This window comes from Aptenodytes patagonicus, chromosome 2 (genome assembly GCF_965638725.1).
Source record: "Aptenodytes patagonicus chromosome 2, bAptPat1.pri.cur, whole genome shotgun sequence".
NCBI classification, from domain to species: domain Eukaryota; kingdom Metazoa; phylum Chordata; class Aves; order Sphenisciformes; family Spheniscidae; genus Aptenodytes; species Aptenodytes patagonicus.
Genome location: NC_134950.1, coordinates 1,018,019 through 1,042,384, shown reverse-complemented (window position 1 = coordinate 1,042,384; position 24,366 = coordinate 1,018,019). Strand labels below are relative to the sequence as shown.

Here is a 24,366-nt window from a genome sequence, read left to right as displayed (position 1 = left end):
AATAACATGACATGATTATTTTATTAAGGAGGAGTAGGTGCATCTAAGATTAATGAGGCTTTTAGGAGTTTGTAGTCAGGCACCAGCTAGCTGTCAAGCGCTACCTACAACCCCCTAGAAGTTTGCAGCTGATTGTCTCCAAGATCCTCGTGCTTTGTTTTTGGGGAGAAGGATTGACATGGTCACCTCCTCCCACCCCCAGCACTCAGGTAGAAAGAGCCCCGGGAAATATCTCTGCCGTGTCCTGGGTGCACCCAGTCCCAAGGGACTGACCATGGCACAGGGATCGGTGGCAGCAGCTTGCTGCACAGGCTGCGCTAACACTCTCTGCAGCCCCGGCAAGTCCAGCACAGAGTGGGATCATCTTTTTCCTGATCACAGGAGGAGGCATAGGGCCAAACTTTTCCTGTTCCTCATTTCATAGCATCACTTCTCTCCTTGAAACTCAGTATCTGCCAAAGTCCTGGGCCAAATCCTGCCATGAGTATAGGTCTGGAAAGATGCAGTGGAGTTAGCCACCAACAAAGTAAACAGCTGTCCTGGTTTCGGCAGGGATAGAGTTAATTTCCTTCCTAGTAGCTGGTACAGTGCTGTGTTGTGGATTTAGGGTGAGAACAATGTTGATAACACACCGATGTTTTAGTTGTTGCTAAGCAGTGCTTACACTAGTCAAGGACTTTTCAGCTTCCCGTGCTCTGCCAACTGAGAAGGCTGGAGGTGCACGGGGGGCTGGGAGGGGGCACAGCCAGGACAGCTGACCCAAACTGGCCAAAGGGATATTCCACACCATATGACGTCATGCTCAGTATATAAAGCTGGGGGAAGAAGAAGGAAGGGGGGGATGTTTGGAGTGATGGCGTTTGTCTTCCCAAGTCACCGTTACGCGTGATGGAGCCCTGCTTTCCTGGAGATGGCTGAACACCTGCCTGCCCATGGGAAGTAGTGAATGAATTCCTTGTTTTGCTTTGCTTGTGTGCGCGGCTTTTGCTTTACCTATTAAACTGTCTTTATCTCAACCCACAAGTTTTCTCACTTTTACCCTTCCGATTCTCTCCCCCATCCCACTGGGGGGGAGTGAGCGAGCGGCTGCGTGGTGCTCAGTTGCCAGCTGAGGTTAAACCACGACAACAGCTTTTAAAGCAAACCAGGTCCATGGCATACCTGCAGCTCTTGAAATGCAGCACTGTTATTTCTAATGTTTTTTTAATTCCTCACGAGGTTTTATTCCAGTCTATTTTTGGTACTGAGATGTAGGTTTCCATTATAAATAGCTGCATATTCTAATTCAGTCTGATAACTAGGACAAGGATGCACTGGGCATCCAGACCCTGATTTTGGAGGATGAAAACTGCAACATTTCCAGCCAAGCTTCAGGCTTTCTGCGAGATCCTTCTCTCAGGAGAACTGGATGCTCCAGTACCTTTGCATCTGGAAAGTGTCCTGCGCTCCCTGGATGTAAATCAAATGGGAGCACTGGTAAGGACTCATTGCCAAGCTAAAAAATCATAGAAACAAGGCTTTGAAGCTCTATAGCAGCTTTCTCTCTCAGGAGCTCAGAGTCTGAATTTAGACACAAGGACTTCAGCATCAAAGCTGGGTGATAAATATTCTTCTCATTTGATAGTCAGAGAAGCTGTGCTGTAATCCTGCGCACCCTTATATGTGACACTGAACAAAAGCCCTTTGCAAAAATAAGAACCAAAGGCTCTGTGTGGCTTATGAAGGCTTTTGAATGACTAATTACTCCAATGAAAATCAGAAGCAGGTTGCAAACATGTCCCAGAGAACAGAAACAGTTCTGTTTGCAAGAAATATTGTTCATCCATGAATAAGGGAGAGCTGATTTTTCAGGGCAACTGTGAAGGATGGCTCAGTTCCCATCCCACCTTCATCCTACTGTAGCCTGGGGAAAGTCTCTCAACCTATATAATTTACCGTGGGCTTTGGATCAGGACTTCAATCTACATGTTTCCCAGGTGTTTGTCTGCGTAAAGCAATACTACTGCTCATGCTGCTGCCCTGGGGCTGGGGAGGGGGAGGACAGGTCCGTGCTCACGTGGGGTCTGCTCATGTGCGAAATAACAGCAGCTAGTGAAGAGATTAGCTGGATTGGACCCCAAACCAGCCCTGCTTTGCTCAGGGGGTTAAACCACAGACCCCAGAGTTCCCTTCTGACCTCATCTGTTTTATAATTCCAGATCTGGATCTGTACTGGGGGTAACTCCTTGTTTTCTGCTTTACTCTCAAAATGCCTTTCACTATACACCAGTTGCTGTCACTCAGAGCTGGATATCTTTCCAAATGTCAGCAATGGTCTCTATTCTCCCTCTTCAGAGGACTACAGAGGAGTGGCTGTGCTGTACCCAAGTCCTTCACAGTTTGTTTGCAAAGGGGAAGGCAAAGCTGCCATAGGGAGCACATATTTGCAAATGCATAACCATTGACTGGTTGGTTAAAGGCCTAACACAGCCTTACTCTTAAGGTCATGAGTCATATTTACATAGGCATTAGGTGAAAGATAATCTTCTTGTTATATAACCATGGGTATTATTCACTGATTGAAATAAGTCATCTAGATTTGTTTTAAAAATAAGTTTTCAAAAGAGCTTCCTGGATTTTAAAAGTGTACATAACTGCTTTCCTGCCTATGCACACACGCAACTCTGCTTGCAAACTGTGACACTCACTCTTGGTACAGCTATCTAGTTTTTTTTCCAGGAGGGTAATGCAGAGCTGCATTGCTGAAGGTGGGTCTCTCCAGGCTTGATCAGAAAGGCGCATGAAGAAACACAGCAAATGAGAACAGCCATGAATAATAAATAAGCAGTAAATGAGATGAGGTCCTGCTGTGCAACTCTGCGGTCAGCAGAGAATTAGAGTGATGCTCTTCTAGAGGGGACAGCACCAGCACGGCTTAAACTTCAGACTGTGGCTCACGTTGTCAGCAGCAGCAAAGTGCATGTTTATGCAGGGGCATAAAAGGAAACCTCCATGCCTCCTCCTCCGGATATTGCTGAATGGCTCTGCAATCTCAGCAGGAGGTCACAAATGCCTTGGCCTCCTGAAATGCCTCCTCTAAGAAAGAATTAACAAACACAATAGATTCAAACTACTCTGTGAGGATTGGAAGCACGACACAGGTCTGGGCTTATCATGCTTTTCAAGGGCAGCCATGCCAGGTCTCAAACCTGGAGCTTTCCGGCAGGGGTGTCTGCTGCCTCCCAGTTTCCTTGCCTTTGCTATATCATGCAGTCACGAAGATGGATTTTACCTGGAGGGCTTCCAAGCAGAGTGTCCACCTGCGCAGCCAATGCACTCCCTTTGCTGTGCCACCGGGGAAAGGGAGAAAACATAATATATTCAGAGAAATATGTTGTAGGTAGCTTAGCTCTGCATACAGTGATGTTGTGTTTATCGAGAGTCCTAGCTGATACCTGCTGCTCTCTGGGGAAACCTGTCTTAGATGGCTCCAAGGCCCAGGGCAAGGGCTCGCGGGCTGGTAGCTGAAGCAACGAGCTACAGCCAGATTGATCTACAAAAATTCATCGCTGAGCTGAGCTAGGAGGAGAATGCAGATCACTTTGGGAGACATTCCCATTAACAAAAAATTAGGTAGCAAGTTATGCCAGCCCTATACAAGTGTCGGGAAGGGGTGGGATGGATGTCTGCTGCAAAGCCAGTCTCTCTCCACTGACCAAGAAAAGTCCTACCTGATATCCGCAGAGAGTTTTCGGACATGTCAAGTTATCCATCTCTCCCTGAAGTTCTCCTTGCCTTGCATCTGTAACACGAACCATTGCCCTCTCCCAGCATTTCAAAACATTTGCTGGGATATTTTATATAGCTTTTTTTTTTTCTTTTTTAAAATAAACAGCCCACTTTCCACTTCTGCCATTGTTGCAAAGGGTTGGCAAAGAAGCTCCATGAAGTGTTTACATAAAGCTCAGATATGAGTTATGCTAAGCTGTTCTTTATTGTTTCCAGAATTGAAAATTCCCAGGTTTTTTTTACTCTCAAAACTTTTCTAAACAAAATGAATCATTTTGATTTTTCACTAGAATCATAGAATCATAGAATCATTAAGGTTGGAAAAGACCTCTAAGATCATCAAGTCCAACCGTCAACCCAACACCACCATGCCCACTAAACCACGTCCCTAAGTGCCGCATCTACTCGTCTTTTAAATACTTCCAGGGATGGGGACTCCACCACTTCCCTGGGCAGCCTCTTCCAATGTTTCACCACTCTTGCAGTAAAGACATTTTTCCTCATGTCCAATCTAAACCTCCCCTGGCACAACTTGAGGCCATTTCCTCTCGTCCTATCGCTTGTTACTCGGGAGAAGAGACCGACCCCCACCTTGCTACAACCTCCTTTCAGGTAGTTGTAGAGAGCGATGAGGTCTCCCCTCAGCCTCCTTTTCTCCAGGCTAAACAACCCCAGTTCCCTCAATGTGCACCTTATTTCCAGTCTGAATTTGCCTGCCTTCAGCTTGTAGCATCTTTTGTTATACCATTGCTTGCGGAAGAGTCTCGTGTTACCAGACTTCCATTCCCCATGGAAGTACTTGCACTGCTCATCCTTGAACTCGCAGTGTGAGCATTTGCAAACAGCGGTATGGCACAAAAGAAAGGAGGAGAAAAGTGCTGCTCATTGCTTCTCTCCCCCACGTCACTGGTCCAGAGCAGAGAGGTGACATAACCTTCTCAGCCCTGTGGTGTTATGTCCCATTGAAAACACATACCGCAATAATCCAAAGGGTTTTGGTGTCTCTCTAGGAGCTCTTCTTCAGATGTCTTTTTCTGGACATCTGAAAAAATCCAGTCATTTTCAAAATCACTGCTCCCCAGAATAACATGCCCCTTGACTGTGAGTTTCTCAGATACCACAAAGATGCCTTCAGTGTCAGGAGCTAGACTGACAGTCTCCCATGGAGATATTGATGTGCACTACAACCAAATAAGCAGCCCTTGAGATAAGGCCTACTTAAGCACCTGTATACCTAGCCATCTCTCCGTACCCAGCTGGGAATCTCCATATTTTTGTTATGCTCAAAATCTTGTTACGGGCAAAAAGGAAACACATATGTAAAGCCAAGAATTTATTATTACTATGTATGAAATCTTAACAGTTTAATCAAAGAATTATGATTAGTGAAGATCAAATTATTACAGACATAAAAAGAAAAAGGAAATAATTATTACAGAAAAAGTTTCAGTAACAATACAGTTAAAATTGTTATACACGTACTAGTTTCTACCCATTTTCCTGGTGTTATGCTCACTCTTCCACTAAAATTGCTGCCTTCCACCTTACAGGAAGGTACAGTGAGTCATTTGCATTCCGAGTCCTCCATCGGGAGGAGTATGATGGTGGCAATGGGTTCTTCTTCTTTAACCAAGGACGTACCAGGCATCATTTTGATTATGTTGGCTAAAACACTTTCATATCTTGCTCTTTTTTTCCTTGATCAGAAGGTGCAGGTCCACGTCACATGGGATTTTACGGTGTATGGTGCATTTTACATTGGTTTGATATTTGCTCTGTGTTCTCTTTGCTATTCCTAAAGATGATTTTGTCCACCTCTAGGTCTGAGGACCTAGTCATCGGTTGGACTCGATGATCTTAGAGGTCTTTTCCAACCTCAGTGATTCTATGATTCTATGATTCTATGCATTTCTTTGACTGTTGGTGAGTTGTTTATAGACGACGGGTCTCTAATGCCAAGCCAGCGCCCCACCTCGTATCACCCCATGCCAGCATTCCTCTCTGCCACGTCCTGCGCTTCCATCTCTTGAGGCCTCTGCTGCCGTACCAGGTCTGTATTTCTTTACATCGGAGTGGTAAATAGCTCATTCTACATACAACAACTCCTTGTTACGGCTCTCTATGTAAACTTACAGTTGCACCATACAATGATAAACAAAAGTAAAGCAAATTAGGCATAGCCGCCTGGCCAACTAGGAACGCTGCTGTTACAGCTGAGCAAAGTAAAAACAAAGCTGAAGGCAGGTCAAGACAATTCCAGACAAAGCACGCCCAATAAGCCTCAGCCCTGAGGACTTGCAAACTCAATTAAAAGAGTGTGGCCTATCAAGAACAATGCCAGTATTGTGTTTACTGGCCTACTGAGCTATATCGTCATCTCTTGCAATTGGGAGCCAATGTTTTGTCTTCCGTGCACCTTTCTGGTGACATGACTTTAGCTCCACCAGCCAGATATGCTTCGCTCACCTTCCCAATCCCAGCAATGGCTTGGTTTCAAGCATTTTCAGCATCTCTGCCCATGACTTATACTCTCACTGTCCATGACTGCAGTGGTATTTTTAGTGTCGTTCTCTGAGATGACGATATAACACAATAATCTGGCTCCTGATGTATTTGCTTTTAAATGCTCTTTGACATGATAATTTTGTGATGTTCTGGGCCATGACTGCACCGCTTATCAACCAATGCAGGGTAAGGACAGGGTAGTCTGAGGCCAGTAACTCACATCTGAGAAAGAGCAGTGCTGTGCAGTGAAAATCTGTGAACGCTGTATTTCTTTCTGAGTTTTGCCAGTACGTAATTAATGTTGGTTTCCTGTGCAGAAGTGCTGACGTACATAAACTTCTGGACAGTGGATAGGAAACGTCTATTATTTTTTCTATTCCTAACAATTGAGTGAGTAGCCGGGTATTTTGACCACGTCCTAATAAACCCTCCAGTTACAACAATGCACAATAAATGGGGCTCTCTTCGGCTTTGTTTGGAGAAAGAAGATAAAATAGGGTTTGTCACAAGTGCCTATGGACAGAGATGAGGAAATGCTTATCCACATATCTGGGCTCCAGCTTTGCTTTCAGGGAAACTTCAGTTTCTTCAGATTGTAGAAGAAAGTTATCAGCTACGGTAAAGTGCCCTGGGCTTCTGGATGTAACAAACATCATTCAGTTACGCAATGAAAAGCAGGGAGGTGGCCATGACGGAACCCAGTGGCCACAAAGTGGCCTGTCACCATTGCATTTTACCAGCGCACGACAAATCACTCGTGTTAGGTCTTAGCACTAGCGCAGCAAGAACGTGAAGTGCCCACTTCACGTCTTGGCGCTCGTGCATGTCCTGGGACTGGTAAGAATATTTGACACCCTTCTTTCCCCATGGGGTTCATTCAGGATTTTTAATGGTCCTCTCTGTTGCACTCGGTACCTGGAATACAGATGGGTTCATGTACTCATGGGTTCATGAATGATACCTGGATTTAGACAAGGGGTCTTTGGCTTGGAAAAGAGCTACCAGGGTGGACACAGGGCTATGTAACATAGATGGTGCGGAAAAGGTAGACAGGGAGCACTCTCACTACTGCTCGTCTATGAGAACAAGGGGTCTGAATGAAACTGTGAGGTGGAGGGTTTGAAAGAGAAACAAACTACCCTTAATGAAGTGGCAGCATTAAGCCTAAAAGGCTGGGAGTGTGAATAAAATAAAAAGAAAATGCTGTGAAGGCTGGGAATGTGAATAAAATCAACTTGCAATAAGACATTTTGGTGGCGTTTCACTGTTGGTTACCATACACAGTGGTCCTGATGCAGCCCCTGGGCCAGCAAAACCTGAGACTGCTGACTGCCAGAACTGGCAGATAAAAAGGGAGAAACTCCATGTACCACCCTTGTGCAGCAGAAAGCCAAAAACATATCACACACCTCTGGGGACTGAGCTCTCGGCACGGTTCACAGGTAGAGGACACTGCAAAGCACACACTGCCAGCTAATGCAAGCCTGCAGCTCATTTTCGAAGTCCTTCCATAGCCAGGGATGTGGTTCATCCAGCCACCTCCATGCCAGTGCAGCACCCTGACCACTTGCACAATGTTGTTCCAGCGAAGGAATTCTATTTGAGCAACCTGGCAGCTGTGTGTGAATCCAGAATTGCAGTTCGTTCCAAACTTGATCTCATTTTGGCAGTGGGAAGCAATGCAAGACAGGTGAAAATCGTTGCAGAAACATCTGCCAGACTTTGCAGCATGCCTGAAAATAATGGTTTGTGCTCCGGTGATCTCAGTGGGTACATCATAAGATCACAGGAAACCCAGATTGGAACAGGGAACTCGGGAAGTGTCTAATCCAAGTTCCTGATCAAAGCTCTCAGCTGTGAGGTCAGCCCAGGTTTCTCAGGACTTCATCCAGATAAGTGATGAAAACTTCCAAGGATGGAAATTGTACCATCTCTCTTGGAAACCTGCTTTTATGCATGTGCTACACAGAAGACTTTAAATCACATCTTTATTGATGATTTCAGATACCACAGGCAGGGTGATAATTGGAGAAGGACATTTTTGTTGGTAGATCTTGAAAAGGGGATTATAGAAAAACGCGGAATCAGAACAGGATGGACAACATAAAAATGTAGGAGCCCTTACCAACATACGAGCAATTGCAGATGATGCTCTAGAGGATTGAAGCAAGGGTGAGTCATTCCACTGAATTCCAAATTCAGGCCAGAACGGTTACACAAATCACCCAACCTTCCCAGTAAAGATAGTTTCGCACCAGTGGAGTTGGTAGAAGGAACGTTGATGGCAGGCTACTGCCAGTGGGGGATAATGGGAAATGTCTTGCACATCTGCTGCAAGACTGACGGCAAAAGCTAACTCATCTCACTGTATAAACAATACTGAAAGGTGGAACTGGAGTTTGGAAATAAAATGAAATAAAATAAACAAAATAAAATAAAATAAAATAAAATTAAATTAAATTAAATAATAAACTTTATCAGAGGACAGGTGCACTATAAACTTTAGTGATCACTACAGTTTTAATACAACATTCTTTTTATTCTGCTCAAAAGGGTGCAGAAAGCAAGAGATTTTAGCCTCTCTGGATCAGATCACTGGCCCAGGAAGTTTAGTCTCCTGCCTCATATTTTGGACACAGAAGTGTCTCCTTAATTTCTTGTGTACAAAGAAGGACATCTAGACAGCACAAAGAGCCAGCACAAAACTGTGGGGTGGAGAGGACCTGCCACATAACTGAATTTCATCTGAGAAGACTGGCTAATTCAGCTATTCTGCTGCTTGACACCTGGGGAAAAAATGCTCTAAGGAGGTATGGAAGGCTCTTAGCGCAAGGTTTTTTGCTTTAAATACACTTCATACAGCAGAATTTTTTAGTTCAAAACCAACCAAACCAGCAGAGCAAAGAAACTCCGCAGTTAATTTTGTGGGAGTTGTTGAAGAGTCAATTCAAAAATTTGTGTCGAGACTTCCTGAGTTTTCCTTCTCTCTTGGTCGTGGGAAAAGGGCGGGTACTAAAAAAACAACTTCTGGGAGCTGTTGAGGGTTGTCCATGAGGCATCCAACAGAAAGGTGGGCTGGCAGGGGGTTTATTCTCTTCTTCATTGGATTCTTCAGCATGAAAGATCTCCCCATGAGCTCCTCACAGTCTAGTCCAGAAGAGGGCACAAAGGGAACTTGCAAGCATCCCAACTGGCACAAAGCTGATCCTCAGACTAGCTGCGCCATCAGTGTTGCACAAGTCAGAGTAACAGCAGGAGACGAGGTGCGTCACGCCAATCTTGTCCACGTCGGATGATCTTGGTGACCGTCAAGACTCTCGTGAAGGGATAAGCTACAACAAAGCAAGAAAGAAGGAACAGTTAGGAATGGGAGGAATGGAGAACTCTCCTCGTCCGTAGTGAAGCATTAGCTGCCTTCACCACCAAAGTCTTAGCTCCAGTTCAAATACAATTGGTCTACTTCCTACCGGGAATATAGGAAAGAGTTCCCACTGAGTGGCTGCAAGCTGAACAGCACCTTGCATCCTCTGTGTCCTGCCTGGATCAGCTTTACCCTGCACAAGGTCAGTTAGGCACTTTTTCTGCCTCTGCTTTGACTCTACTGGCTATCTCCTGCCTCTCCCATGTGCGACCAGAGCCTTATCAGCAGGACCGTGCAAAAGAGAGAGCCTCCATCTTCACAGTGCATTTCTTTATTTGGACAGGTAGGGTCCTGTAGTGACCTGTAGGGTCACCAGTCAGACCGACAATGCCTTCCTGAGAGCTCCAGAGAAATCAACAGCATTTCTGGTTTGCCTCCAAATGACCAGAAGTTGGTGTCCTCACCTTACTAAGCTTGGCTCATCTCCACTCGCCTCTCTACTCCACCCAGCTTTCATAAATAGTTCTCGGGTCAGGAGAGAACTGTTTAACCCACGCCCATTGTGCGAGTCACGCAAAGAGTCTGGAGAGTCAGGACTCTCTAGCTCCATGCCTCGAGCTCAAGTCAACACGTTTTTTCTAACCATGCTCAACACTGAGCATTAACTATGAGCTTGCAATCACTAAGTATTCACTCACATGAAGACTGCTTTCCGCAACAGCAGGAGACTGCTCTCTTCCAGGCTTATATATTTAAGTGAGAAAAGGTACTGCTCCCACACCAGCAGTCTTCACTGTAGAAACACTGACTCGTGAAAAATATGGATAAGGAAGTAATTGCTCTTACCTTCCTCCAGGGAATACATAGTGGTCTTACACGTGGTTTCATTCTTCGTGCAGTTCTGGATCGTCAGGCACTTACCAACAGCAGTATGTTCAAGGCAAGCGTAACATTGCAAGGTTTGGGCTGCAAGGAGAAAAAACATGAGGTTGGGCTCAGTGTGGACTACCAGATTCTTGTCCGTGCCCCTCCAGGTACCTCTGGGGAGGGTATCTCTCCAAATTACTCATACTGAGAACAGGAATGGCATAGTAAAAGGTATTTGTACCAATGGGAATGAGAAATACAGTAGTCCAGTGGTCAAAGAACAGCCTCAGATGTGGGTTCAGACGCCCTGTAACAAGTCAAGCAACACAGAGCCACACACACAGAAGACCCCATGATACAGGAAAGTCCTATCAACACCAGGGTGTTGAATGTTTGGGGCACAAAGATGGTCCTTTTGCTCTTCCTTTGTTATTGGGGGTTTGGTAGGTTGGCTTTTTTTGCAGATAGGTCTTAAATAGTCCGCAAGAGAGTATAAAGGTAATTTTACTTAATTTTTGGATCTGCACCCTAGAACATGCAGTAAATATGGGCTGAATGTGCTGGTACATCCCAGCTCCAACAAAAATGATGAAGGTGATAAAAAAAATATCAGGAGTAAAGTAATGAAAATAGCAAGGAGGAGACGTTTGACCCACCTACTTCTTCCTTACCACTGTGGGGGTAATTGGGTTGCCTACGACAGGGCCGACTGTTCTGTGCAGTGGCTGGAAGCCAGCAGATGGAATTTGCAAAATGTGACATCTCAGGGCCTGAATTCTTTGAAGATATTGCCCCGTGTGCCAGCAGACAGCTAAGACATGCAGGGACCCAGGAGAAGTCCAATACTTCAATTGTGCAATTAGCAAAATATTTTTATTTTAATCATTATCACAATTAGTCAATAGGACCTGCTTCACATGTTTATGCCAGGTATCTAACTGTTCTGCTTCCCAGCCAACCACATCCCCAAGCTCCTTTAATTTGTGTTATTCCCACAGGAGAGTAAACACGCAGCTGGTTTACCTCAACTCTGTTCTCACTTTGCATCTGCTTTTCTCCTTGCCTTTGCATTAGTAGAGCATCAGAAAGAGATCATAGACTCACAGACTCACAAACTCACAGAATCACAGAATGGTTGAGGTCGGAAGGGACCTCTGGAGGTCATCTGGTCCAATCCCCCTGCTCAAGCAGGACCACCTAGAGCCAGTTGCCCAGGACCGTGTCCAGCTGGGTTTTTAATATCTCCAAGGATGGAGACTCCATGACCTCCCTGGGCAACCTGTGCCAGTGCACAGTAACAAAGTGTTTCCTGATGTCCCATCTCTCTCAGCTTTTCCTCAGAGGAGAGATGCTCATCTTTGTGTCCCTTCTTTGGACTCTTTCCATGTCCATGTCTCTCTTTTACTGGGGAGCCCAGAACTGAACACAATACTCCAGGTGTGGCCTCACCAGTGTTGAGCAGAGGATCACCTCCCTTGACCTGCAGGCAATACTTCATCTAATGCAACCCAGGATACCATTAGCCTTCTTTGCCGCAAGGGCACATTGCTGGCTCATGTTCAACCTGGTGTCCACCAGGACCCCCAGGTCCTTTTCAGCCGAGCTGCTTTCCAGCTGGATGGCCCCCAGAATATATTGGTGCATGGGGTTGTTCCTCCCCAGGTGTCTGACTTTGCACTTCCCCTTGTTGAATTGCATGAGGTTCCTGTCAGCCCATTTCTCCAGCCTGGCAAGGTCCCTCTGGATGGCAGCATGACCCTCTATCAGCCTCTATCATGACCCTCTATCAGCCACTCCTCCCAGTTTTGTGTCATCCACAAACTTGCTGAGGGTACGCTCTGCCCCATCATCCAGATCATTAATGGCAATGTTAAACAGGACCGGACCCAGTATTGATCTCTGAGGTACACCTCAAGTTACTAGCCTTCAAGTAGACTTTGTGCCAGTGATCACCACTCCCTGGGCTCGGTCATTCAGCCAGTTTTCAACCCACCTCACTGGCTGCTCATCCAGCCCATACCTCAACAGCTTGCCTGTGAGGATCTTATGGGAGACAGTGTCAAAGACCTTCCTGAAGTCCAGGTAGACAATATCCACTGCTTTCCGCTCATCTACCCAGCCAGTCATTTCATCATAGAAGTCCATCAAGTTGATCAAGCATGACCTCCCCTTGGTGAAGGATCTGCATACAAAGAGAAGTCAGACTTGAATGTGAGTTGCAGCAGCGAGAATTTCATCTGGTGCTGTCCACTGTGTCGGCTCTTTCCAAAGACTGGGAGTTCTCAGGTAGGAGAGTGTCCCAGAGAGAAGGAACTGTCTCTATCAAATTTACTGAGCCGTGAGAACAAATTAAGCACAACCCTTCCCCTTTGCTGAGATTCTAGTTTCGTGAGAAGAATGTGTAAAAAGTTATTTTAAAAAGGTGACAGCGGCCATAATAATAGACTCCCTGGGACATGTACCGCTCTAGACACAGACCATAAAAACAGACTTTGGAACCCGAGTCCCCAAATCCAGTCCAAGGTAGCTCACCCTGCCTCATCACTCACCAGTTCCTAGATGCTCTTTATCACCTCTCTGTTGAGCTGCAAAGACCTTTGCAAAGCCTGCAGGTACCAGTTAGCTCCTAGACATGCAGAATAACCACAGCGCAAGCCCTTCAGTGCCTACAGTCTTTCGAGATAAAGAGGTTTTAGAGAGAGACACTGAAAAGCCCAGATTGTTGTGATGCGGTATTTCCAGAGCACTCCAAGCTAAAGATATCAAGTCAAAATAGCATCTGGTATTTCCTATCACCAAGGAAGCCATTTCTGGACAAGATTTTCAGGGCACTTTGCTCTCTGCAGGTCTTTCTGAGGAACCCAACCCCTGATCTAGGTCCTCTTTTCCACCCCCCAGCCAGACATGTGAATTTGTGCGCCTTACAGGCGTAGCAATGCATTTTGGTACCATCACAGACCAGCAGCCACTCCTTGGTCTATCTGGAAAGCAGTTCTCACCCCATCTGTGTGACAGCCCTGCTGAAATCCCTTTAAACCCCATTGAAAAAGAAAAACAGTTCAGCTCATCTCAGCACGCCTAAAATGGGGTGTCATAACAGCAGGCTCAGGCAAGCAAGCCACCTTATGAAAATAGATAATGCAATGTCACCCTAACTAGTAAGCCAGAAAGAGCCCTTTTATAAACAGACCCAGCAATTACCTCGCTTTTATTCAAAGCTCACTTTATTATTCTCTTTTGCCCATTGTGAACTGATGTTTTGTTTGCATCAATTCTATGTCTGACAGCTGTCAAATACATCTTTAGGGAGGAAGCTTCATCATTTGTCTCAGATTTCATGATACTCATCACTGGACAAGTCAAAGCCACAGCATTTATGTTCCTCTTTGAAAAAAAAACCCACGCCACAAAATAACCAATCAAAAGACCTTAAATTAAGAGAGCATTGTTCCCAATATGTGCAAACCCAGTATTTTCATTAACCTTACTGAGACTAACAGGTTCAAACACAGCCAAATATGTTAAATAGCAGCTAGAACTATGAGTTTTGGGTTTTTTTTGAGATGGAAAAGATAGTGTATCAGGAAGCGTTTAACACAGTTAAATAACCAAAAGCTGGAATGAAACTACTTTTGCTAATGAGGCAGCTCTTCAGCAGCAATAGTCAGCTGGCACCTCACAGAGCAGGGAAGTAACACCATGACTTGGAGACGTAAAGACCTGTATTCCAAAAGCCCTGTTTTAAGCAAGCCTTGGAATATCTATCATCTGGCCTATTTGTGAAAGGTAGATATGGATTTGATGGGTGGACTGTCCGGTGGGTGAGGAATTGGTTAGATGGTCACATCCAGAGGGTAGTGGTCAATGGCTCAATGTCCAGAAGGAGGTTGGTGACGAGTGGCGTTCCTCAGGGGTCCGTATTGGGACTGATACTGTTTAATATCTTCATCAATGCCATAGACAGTGGGATCGAGTGCACCCTCAGCAAGTTGGCAGATGACACCAAGCTGAGTGGTGCGGTCGACACGCCAGAGGGACAGGATGCCATCCAGAGGGACCTGGACAAGCTCGAGAAGTGGGCCCATGTGAACCTCATGAGGTTTAACAAGGCCAAATGCAAGGTCCTGCCCCTGGGTCAGGGCAACCCCCGGTATCACTACAGGCTGGGGGATGAAGGGATGGAGAGCAGCCCTGCCGAGAGGGACTTGGGGGGACTGGTGGGTGAAAAGCTGGACATGAGCCAGCAATGTGCGCTCGCAGCCCAGAAGGCCAGTCGTGTCCTGGGCTGCATCAAAAGAAGCGTGGCCAGCAGGTCGAGGGAGGGGATTCTGCCCCTCTACTCTGCTCTGGTGAGACCCCACCTGGAGTACTGCGTCCAGCTCTGGAGCCCGCAGCATAAGAAGGACACGGACCTGTTGGAGCGGGTCCAGAAGAGGGCCACGGAAATGATGAGGGGGATGGAACACCTCTGCTGTGAAGAAAGGCTGAGAGAGTTGGGGTTGTTCAGCCTGGAGAAGAGAAGGCTTTGGGGAGACCTTACTGCAGCCTATCAGTACTTCAAGGGGGCTTATAAAAAAAGATGGTGGCAACCTTTTTAGCAGGGCCTGTTGCGACAGGACAAGGGGGAATTGCTTTAACCTAAAGGGGGGTAGATTCAGTCTAGATATAAGGAAGAAATTTTTTACGCTGAGGGTGGTGAAACACTGGCACAGGTTGCCCAGAGAGTTGGTGGATGCCCCATCCCTGGAAACATTCCAGGTCAGGTTGGACGGGGCTCTGAGCACCCTGATCTAGTTGAAGATGTCCCTGCCCACGGCAGGGGGGTTGGCCTAGATGACCTTTCGAGGTCCCTTCCAACCCAAACTATTCTATGATTCTATGATTCTATATTTGTGAAGATAACAAAGCTCTAGTGGTCCCTTTTTTGTTTTAAGGGCTTATGAACTTACACATACACCAGCAGACATGCAGTAGCTTAAAAATGAAATTACGCTATAAAAAGGAATAGAGACATATTGGAAAACTTCTTTAAAAAAAGAGGTAAATATAAAATGCTAAAATATTTCAATTTAGCTATAGCACATTCTTTTTAGAGTGCTGAAAGCAAAAAAGGAGACAAAAAAGCAGAAAATCATGGAATTTCTTAGAAGAGATTTTACTAGCTTCACTTGGATATTGGCAGATCTTCCATGCTTCAACTCTGACTGGCTTTCCAGGAAATGCCAAAATTACACAGATTCCACTCATGCTCAGAAGAAAGCGGAGAGGAACTGCAGATATGTCATGGTTTTATCCCAGCTTTGCAGAGGAGAGAGTGTGCAGAAGAAAATTCTGCTTGTCAAATCCACTGTGAAGTTTCCAGAAGCTGCCAATGTTTGCCCGCCAAATCAAAGCATCCGTCCTGACTGTACCCACCTGAATGGGACAGGGAAGTGGGGAGGGACCAGAAGGGAGAAATGTGGCAGCACTGGGTCACAGCAGGAGCTTCTGCTCCCCAGCTGCCCAACTCTTGACAAAGTCTTATTAAGTAGGATGGCAAAATTAAGTTGGCGAGTCAATCCTAGACCAAATTTGTATCCCACCCCATTGCTTTCCTGCTCCATTCTGCCTTTCAGATTCCTGCCCGTCCCTTAAGGATACCTGATTATCGAGTCCCTTTCTTTCCAAGCCATCCTCTATTAATTAATGATGTTCCTCTCTGAACTGCTGTCTCTCCATTGACAAGCAGACACGAATCCCCAGAATGAGCAGGGTATAATGATGAAAGGAAATATCTCCTGCTCTGGAAACCAATAATGATTGATCTCTACTGTAGCAGCTGGGGTGAGCACATGAAGCTCCCATTGATCTTGACACAGCACAAGCAACTCAAGGCTTTGAACTACTAGTGACCAGAGCCAGGACAAGTCTTATAGATAACAGGACAGTCAGTGCATTACACAAAAGAGAGGGCTACTGTTCCAGCCCTGGGTCTGCCTCTCCAAACAGCAGCTGTGTTCCCACAAAAATCCTCCAAAATCCCTTTCTTTCTCCATCCACTTGCCCCTCTCTTGCTGAATCTGCTATGCAGACCCAAAGATGGAGGAAGGAAAACGTCCTTACATAAGAAGGAAATAAATACAAAGGAAAGAATCCTAACATAGCTCCACATCCCAGTCAGGCACAGATAAAATCAGGCCCTACACTGCCTGGATCTGGAGGAGTAGTGCAGAGCACGCAATTGTCCCAATTAACAATTACAGCTCCTGCACTTACCCTGCATTGGACTTACCTTGGCCACCCAGGCTAACATGGACTCTGAGCTTGGGATCGTCAGCATAAAATAAGTTTTTGTGCAAGAAGTTATTCTGGTGGCAGCATCAAGGGATGGGGAGTCTATGCCACTATACAGTCACCTCCCACCATTAGAGGTTATGGCATCACCACTCATGTAGGACTGCCTGCGATGAGGGGATTCCCTACTTCCTAGGGAGTGAAAACACTGATATCCCAAACCCCCCTCCGTGTTTGGCTTCATGGAGTTGGTGACGGAGGAGAAGCAACTGAATCCCACTGATGGAAATGGAGGGGGTAAGGTTTGCAAGGCATCCCTGTACAGACTGGACTCATGGGGTTTGTTTCCCTACCTCCACATCCCAGATGGGTCACCCCCAATATCAGGCTGCTGTTGGCTGCCCACCTTGACTGTGTGCTTCAAGCCTACCCCCTCCAGCGAGGTGGCAGGTAGCCTAATAGGGACAGAAAGGAGGGAGGGAGGATGGTGGAGGTCACTCCCTGCGGTGACAAACTCACATGTCCTCCTGCAAATGGGGAAAAACCCCAAAACGCTTCACACTTGTTTGTTTTCCAAGGTGGCCTGTCGAAATTGTCTTTGACTTCATGCAGACCACAGCGTGTTACTAAACAGAGCTGGAAACATCAGCTGTGCAGTACCTGGGCCACCAGCTTAGTGTCCCAGCCCATCTTTCCCAGTTCTAGTGGCTGAAGTTTAATAAACCACACATGCAACGTATAATTAGAGAGAGCCGTTACACTGCGTTAAACTGGCTAGCTGGCTTCCGGGTTAAATAGCAAAAAAGGAACCGAAATTTTTAAAAAAAGGCAACAAAAAAAAAAAAAAAACAGAAGGTGAAAGTCAGTTTGAACAAGAAGAGTAAAAAGCGAGAGCTTGAAATTGCATTAAAGAAATGACATGATATAATCACACTTTGTCTTGTAACACTTCCTAAAGAGCCTGAACTAGCAATCCCAATGAGACCATGATGATCCTGAACATCTGACAGGCTGCAATGGCCTCAAGTTGCGGCAGGGGAGGTTTAGATTGGATGTGAGGAAAAATTTCTTTACTGGAAGAGTGGTGAAACATTGGAAGAGGCTGCCCAGGGAAGTGGTGGAGTCCCCATCCCTGGAGGTATTTAAAAGACGTGTAGATGAGGCGCTTAGGGACATGGTTTAGTGGGCATGGTGGTGCTGGGTTGATGGTTGGACTCGATGATCTTAGAGGTCTTTTCCAACCTCAATGATTCTATGATTCTATGATTCTATGAAATATTCCAAAGACATATTTTTTGCTGAAAACTGCTCGAAGTGGGAGGCATGGACTTCAGAGGGAACAGGATGCACCCCATCCCGTCATGCTGCATCTCCTGCAGGAGTTTGGATAAGTCAGAGCAGGAACTTAGAAACTTCATGCAAGCGACGGCAACCAACAGAAGAGACAGAAACACCTTTATCTTGCACAGACCCTCGTCGCCTGGTCACTGGGCTGCCACTGCTCTTCACCTCTGGCTTTAATGGGACACCTCCTGGTGGCTTGCCATGTACCGATTCTGACCCAAGATCCAATTCTCCTGGAAAAATGAGTCTGAGATATAAATGTATTGAATAAGCTACAAAGCAGGCCCCACCTCCTGCCATACAGTCATCTCTTTTCATGATCCTTGGAGAAGAATAGGAGGGTTTGCATGATGGACAATAGCTGAGGTTGTTTAAGCTGGGTGCTTTGTGTCTACGCATGATGTGTAAGCCCAGGGCTATTAAATAACCCCAGTGGCTATGCCTTGCCTCGCAGCTTGTTGATATTTCTTCTTTTTTTGTAGTGGCTAGAGACACCTGGGTGGCTTCCACAAATCCTGGGAAAAAAGTGTCTGTAGCTGTGAACAGCAAGGCATTAAACCACACATACTTTTCTTCTCTGTGTTTTTACCCTCAGCAGGGACCAGAGTTTATCACCAGGAGGAGAAGTGGAAAGCTGACTTGCAATCCCTTACTCGCTGGAAACAGCATGGTTGGGGTTTTGGTACTGTAGTATCTCTCCCCACGCTGTGAGCAGGGTTTCAGGGGGCTGTGGGTGGGAGCATGCCATCTCCCTCTCTCCTCTCCAAGACACAGGTGGAGGGAGCACTGGGAAGACAACAGGACGGGGCCATGAATGTCTGGGCCAAGGGAGTGTCTCAGGTTCACTACCCTGAGCCGTTCAGGGAGGATGGTGCATGGAGAAACCACCGTGGTCTGAGCCACCCCTCTCCAAGTGTGGCAGCAAGCCCACAGCCTCTTTGCTTGCCAAAAAACTTGTCTTTCCCATCCCCAAACCCTGCTGCCCCAGGCATCTGCCTGCTTCTCCTGTGCCTCAGGCCAGCCCCAGGCTAGTAAATCCTCCTGCAAAGTGTGATGGGCAAGTTTGATTGTGGAATTGCAAAAAATGGTAAGGAAGAACCTTTCTGTGGTTATGCCAGGTGCTCCCCCCCCCCCCCCCCCTTTTAATAAGGAAAGAAAGGAGGGAAATTTGAAACAAAGATGTTCTTGGAGATATTGCCACCACCTTTGTTCTCTATCGCACCATTGGAGGAAGTTTATTCAGGGTTAGTATCACTCGAATTCTTGAAATGTTAGAAGTAAACAGTCTTCTGTTACTCCCAGATAAACAACCCAGTCCTCATCTCTCCAAACCAAAAGCTCCAGTGAAGGTCGTATCACTTTAGCAAGCCCTGCCTCACTTACAAACAACACTTCTGGGTGATCTACACCCTCAGGAATTCGGACCCATTGTCTTCACGTTGCCTCCATAATACAGTCACTATGTTGATTATGAAAGTTTAGCAGTTATTTCTAACCCAAAATTATCTAGGGAAAGGCATTTTGGTATATTCTTGGCTCGGCATTCCTCATGTTCAGCAGAGAATTTTATAATCCTCTTAAGAAAGGGGAAAGACACGCTGATCGTGTTTGCTTTGTTCTTAGGAAAAAAACAAACACAACTAAACATGGAAAGGGGTGTGGTTTCTGGTTTCTGGTATTAGGTGGCCTCGAACAATATGTGCTAGATAATTGTTTCACATGCACATCTGAAACGTGATCTTCATTACATTATAAGGTTTTGGACGGAAGAATATATGCCAACGTCCTGCTTAAATCCTGTGCCCTCCTTTAGTTTGGAGGGTTGTTTAGCGAGGGGAGGGGAGAGGAGGCATGTGTGACAACATACCTTACTTGTTTAAAGTTTCAGTTGATCCTATCTGAGTCTTTAAGCATCGCCTGAAATGTTTCCTCTTTTATGCACATCCCATGCAATGACCTTGCAGTGTTGGCAAGTCACCAAAGAAATAACAAGAATTAATAGGAACATCCAAACAGCGTTCTGTTGAACTCCTTTTCTTCTTTTGTGGGTAATCACAGCCTATTGTGTTGGGCGTTTTCCATTAACTACAGAGAAAAAAAAATAAAAAGACACAAGCTGTATAAATCTGCCTCAACAACCCACAAGATGGATTTGAAAAAAAAAAGACATTTTTTAGTGTATGTGTTCAAAGGCAAACCAGTACAAGAACTCTCTGCATTTCGGAGGAGTTTATTATCATAAATAAAAGGAAAAGTACAGAGTCAAATGTTTACTTCCAGCCTGAGAAACCTGTGCCAAACTCCTTTCCTGTCCCACCTGGCCAGCTGAGACAGTCTCTGGGTGAAGGCGTCTACATCTGATGTGAGCAGTCCTGCAACAGTTGCATCCATGCTGGAAATAGTCTCCAAATCCCGTAACCTCCCAATAGACTGGCTCACACTGCCTAATTACCAGGCTGAGGAGGTCCCGCTGGGAAGTCTTAAGATATGCCCATCCACCTCCAGTGCAGAGGTTCAGGAACCGTGGGCCGTGTATGTGCTTAGAGAAGTGCAGGCGCTGGTTTCGATTAAGAGCCTTCTTGATTTGATCGTTTTCAACTCTTGTCGTGGTTTAACCCCAACCAGCAACTAAGCCCCACCCAGCCGCTCGCTCACTCCCCCCTGCTGGGATGGGGGAGAGAATCAGAAGAGTAAAAGTGAGAAAATTCGTGGGTTGAGATAAAGACAGTTTAATAGGTAAAGCAAAAGCCGCGCACACAAGCAAAGCAAAACAAGGAATTCATTCACTCCTTCCCATCGGCACACAGGTGTTCAGCCATCTCCAGGAAAGCAGGGCTCCATCACGCGTAACGGTGACTTGGGAAGACAAACGCCATCACTCCAAACATCCCCCCCTTCCTTCTTTTTCCCCCAGCTTTATATGCTGAGCATGACGTCATATGGTGTGGAATATCCCTTTGGTCAGTTGGGGTCAGCTGTCCCGGCTGTGTCCCCTCCCAGCTTCTTGTGCCCCCCAAGCCTGCTCGCTGGTGGGGTGGTGTGAGGAGCAGAAAAGGCCTTGACTCTGTGTCAGCACTGCTCAGCAGTAACTGAAACATCCCTGTGTTATCAACACTGTTTTCAGCACCAATCCAAAACACAGCCCCATACTAGCTGCTATGAAGAAAATTAACTCTATCCCAGTCAAAACCAAGGCAACTCTCCATTTTCTTGATTCTAATCAGCTCTTTATATATCTCCTAGGAATCCCACAGCTTTCCAGAGCAGACAGATGTATGACCAAAAGCTATGATTGGATTCAAAGATAGATGTGGAGAGCTGCTGACATGACAGTGTCGTACACTAGTGCTAATCTTTTGCTGCACACCTACAAGTAGGTTAAACCCAAAAACACCCCTGTAAGATGAGTAAATATTATTATCTCAAAATCAGATATAAGGAAGCTGAGATGCAGAGAGGTTAATTAGGCTCATGGAGCAAGGTAGTAGCAACTCCAGAAATATAGCCGGCATCGTATTCCACATGGTTTAACCATTAGTTAATGCTCCTTTTTCATCAGTGCTCTTCTGCTATCTTTGCACAACCTTGATAGGAGGTGCATGAGTTACAAGAAACAACAGGAGTGAGTGCTGGCCTGAAAGCCACATGCTTAGAGGTTTATTCTAAGCTCTGTCAATTATTTGCTAGCTGACCTTGGAAAATTAACCTCAGTTTCCCCATTGTAGATATTAAGTTAGGGCATGTTGTAGGGTTGATCACAACTACAATGTAAGCTCTGTATTAGAAAGGCTGAAGAGGAGGTTTGTTCAAACAATTCAGTTTTCTCCTAATAGCTTCAAAATGGTGTCAGTGATGAAAGCCACTTAAGGAAGCCAGCAGCAAGGATGGGTTAGTCTAATTAGTAAGCCTGCTGGTGTGCAGAGTGCCAGGGATTAAATTACCAAGAACTTCACATCCTACGCATCATGTCCCCCATCTACCTCTCATAGAAACCACAATTCTCCAGACATGAGAGCCACTTCATACCTAAAAGAGAGGAATTAAACAGATATCTTTGCCCTCCTCCATTTCCTCCATTGATGAGCCATGTCTTCAAAAGTTAAAGAGAAACCTGGAAAAGCAAAGCGAAAAACAAACAGTGCCAAGCCGGAACCTGGCCTACCCCTATCAATAATGCATCACGAATCCAACCCTGCAGCTCTCTTAGAGCCATTTCCACTCAGGCATCACTCATTAGCTCATTAGTCACAGCAGCCTTATTCCTACTAATTGATTTTACTACAATTCCCTACAACGTATGGCCAAGATCCAGCATGTCTCTGCCTGGCTTTAAAACCATTATACTGGCACATCTTTGCGAGACACTTCGGCCCTCTCTCAAGCCTATTGAGCATGTAAAGGTTGGGTGATTCCTGGAACCGAGTTGTTGGAAGATTCCCTTGGGGAAAGGGCATGTGTCCCCTCAATCTGACAAGCCATAGCCTCAAAGCATCCTGCTGAGCAGAGAGTTGTGACTTTCGCACCTGGTAGCAGGTCAGTCTGCTCTAGATTGGAGCTGCAAATGGGTACAGAAAGTTTGGCAGCTCTCTCCACACTGGTTTCCACCATGGTACTGGACTGGGACATAAGGGATGCTGGTTAGTGCAGGATCTGGGACAGACAGATCAGACCAGACCGCAAGTACGAAGGGTTTCATTAACTCTGCTGCTCTTCCCAAATTCCCACTGGACCTCACTATAGCTATCCCCTCTGCCCCAGGCGTGTGTTGTATGCCGTGTCTGGAAATTAGTGATGCTTTGTATATTCACCAGGACAGGAAGGTAGGGAACAAGATGATTTATTTTCATAAGGATTCCTGTTCCCTGTATGTAATGATTCACCTGCCTTTCCCCCCTGCCCCTGACCTGTGGGGTTTTTTTTCACTTTGAACTCCATGCAAGTACCTCTTACCTCTAGGTTATTAGTTAGACTAACTTCTGTGTAGCACTTAACTCCTTCTGGGTGGGATTTTCATATTTATCACTCGCCTGGCCAGTGGCCAGCTTATGGATACAGTGGTCCTATGGGGGAATCTTACAGGACTTAATAACTACTGAAGCATGTTCTCCCTCTCTGTTCATAATGTGCATAGAAAGGATTGATCATATATTTATAACTAGTGGGAATTTGTCTTCCTTCCCCATCAAATTTTTCTAGTTTCCTTTTTTTCTTTTTGCTTTCAAGCCGGTATCTTTTCCCTTCCCATCAACCCTGACTGACTGAGGGATTAATCACTTGTTTGCTCCAACCAGCTTTCCAAGGCATTGTTAACGATGCAGGAATGTAAATCGCTTGCTCAGTTTAGCTGTTACCTGCTTTAATTATGTTCCTTCAAGACTTAACCTGATGAACGAGAGATACTTTCCTATCTGAGTCACTTCTCATTGACCCAGAAGGGAAAAACAAGGACAACACATGTAAAACAGTAAATGACCTGACTGAAAGGAAGCAGCTTTGCCTCCAAGCCTTTTTCAACTCCCTCTAATGCCGCAGTGTTTAGCATTGAAGCTGGAAATATCCACATGTCTGGCTGAGGAGCGTGTCTCCAGGTTCAGTCTGCCCAAATCAGTAGAAAATCTAAGTGTCTTGAAGATATCCTCACTGCCCAGGTGATAGGCTCGGCCTGTCTCCTACCAGCTGCAAGAAACATCCCAGGTTTGGCTTCCAGATGCTTGAGGATTTCAGGAAAAAGCTTCTGACCAAAAAACTTCTGCCTCCTGGAGCATTTGTCCCTGGTAAAGGTGAGAGAAGCAGCCCAGCGGTGATGTTTCCCAGCCAGGTGAGCAGTTCAGCCCATCTGATGGTCCTGGCAAATGGGCAAAGGAAGGTCGGTGGGAGACAAGACCAGTTCATGGGCACTTGTCACAAAGCAGAGGAGCGCAAACACCCCCAGCAACACCAGCAGCAAATCACAAAATGGTTAAGCTTGGCAGGGACCTCTAGAGATGGTCTAATCCAACCCCCCCTGCTCAAAGTAGTGTCACTAGAGCAGGTTGCCCAGGGCTGTGTCCAGCTGGGTTTGAATATATCAGAGGTGGAAACCCCATGACCTCTCTGGGCAGGCTTTCCCAGCGTTCAACGACACTTACAGTAAAGAAAGATTTTTCTCGTGTTTAAATGGAATTTCCTGTGTTCCAGTTTGTGCCCTTTGCCTCTTGTCCTGGCACTGGGCACCACTGAGAAGAGCCTGGCTCTGTCCTCTATGCACC

At 46.0% G+C, this 24,366-nt stretch overlaps 1 protein-coding gene across 1 annotated transcript; it reads right to left on the bottom strand.

The window, feature by feature from the left end:
- Nucleotides 1-9,413: 9,413 nt before the first annotated feature.
- On the bottom strand, nucleotides 9,414-20,509 carry LOC143156045 (ly6/PLAUR domain-containing protein 2-like). Its single transcript, XM_076328942.1, is given in 5 exon segments — nucleotides 9,414-9,567; nucleotides 9,569-9,605; nucleotides 10,481-10,600; nucleotides 18,180-18,234; nucleotides 20,393-20,509. Coding segments are annotated over 5 exon segments (483 nt in total).
- Between the last annotated feature and the right edge of the window lie 3,857 nt (nucleotides 20,510-24,366).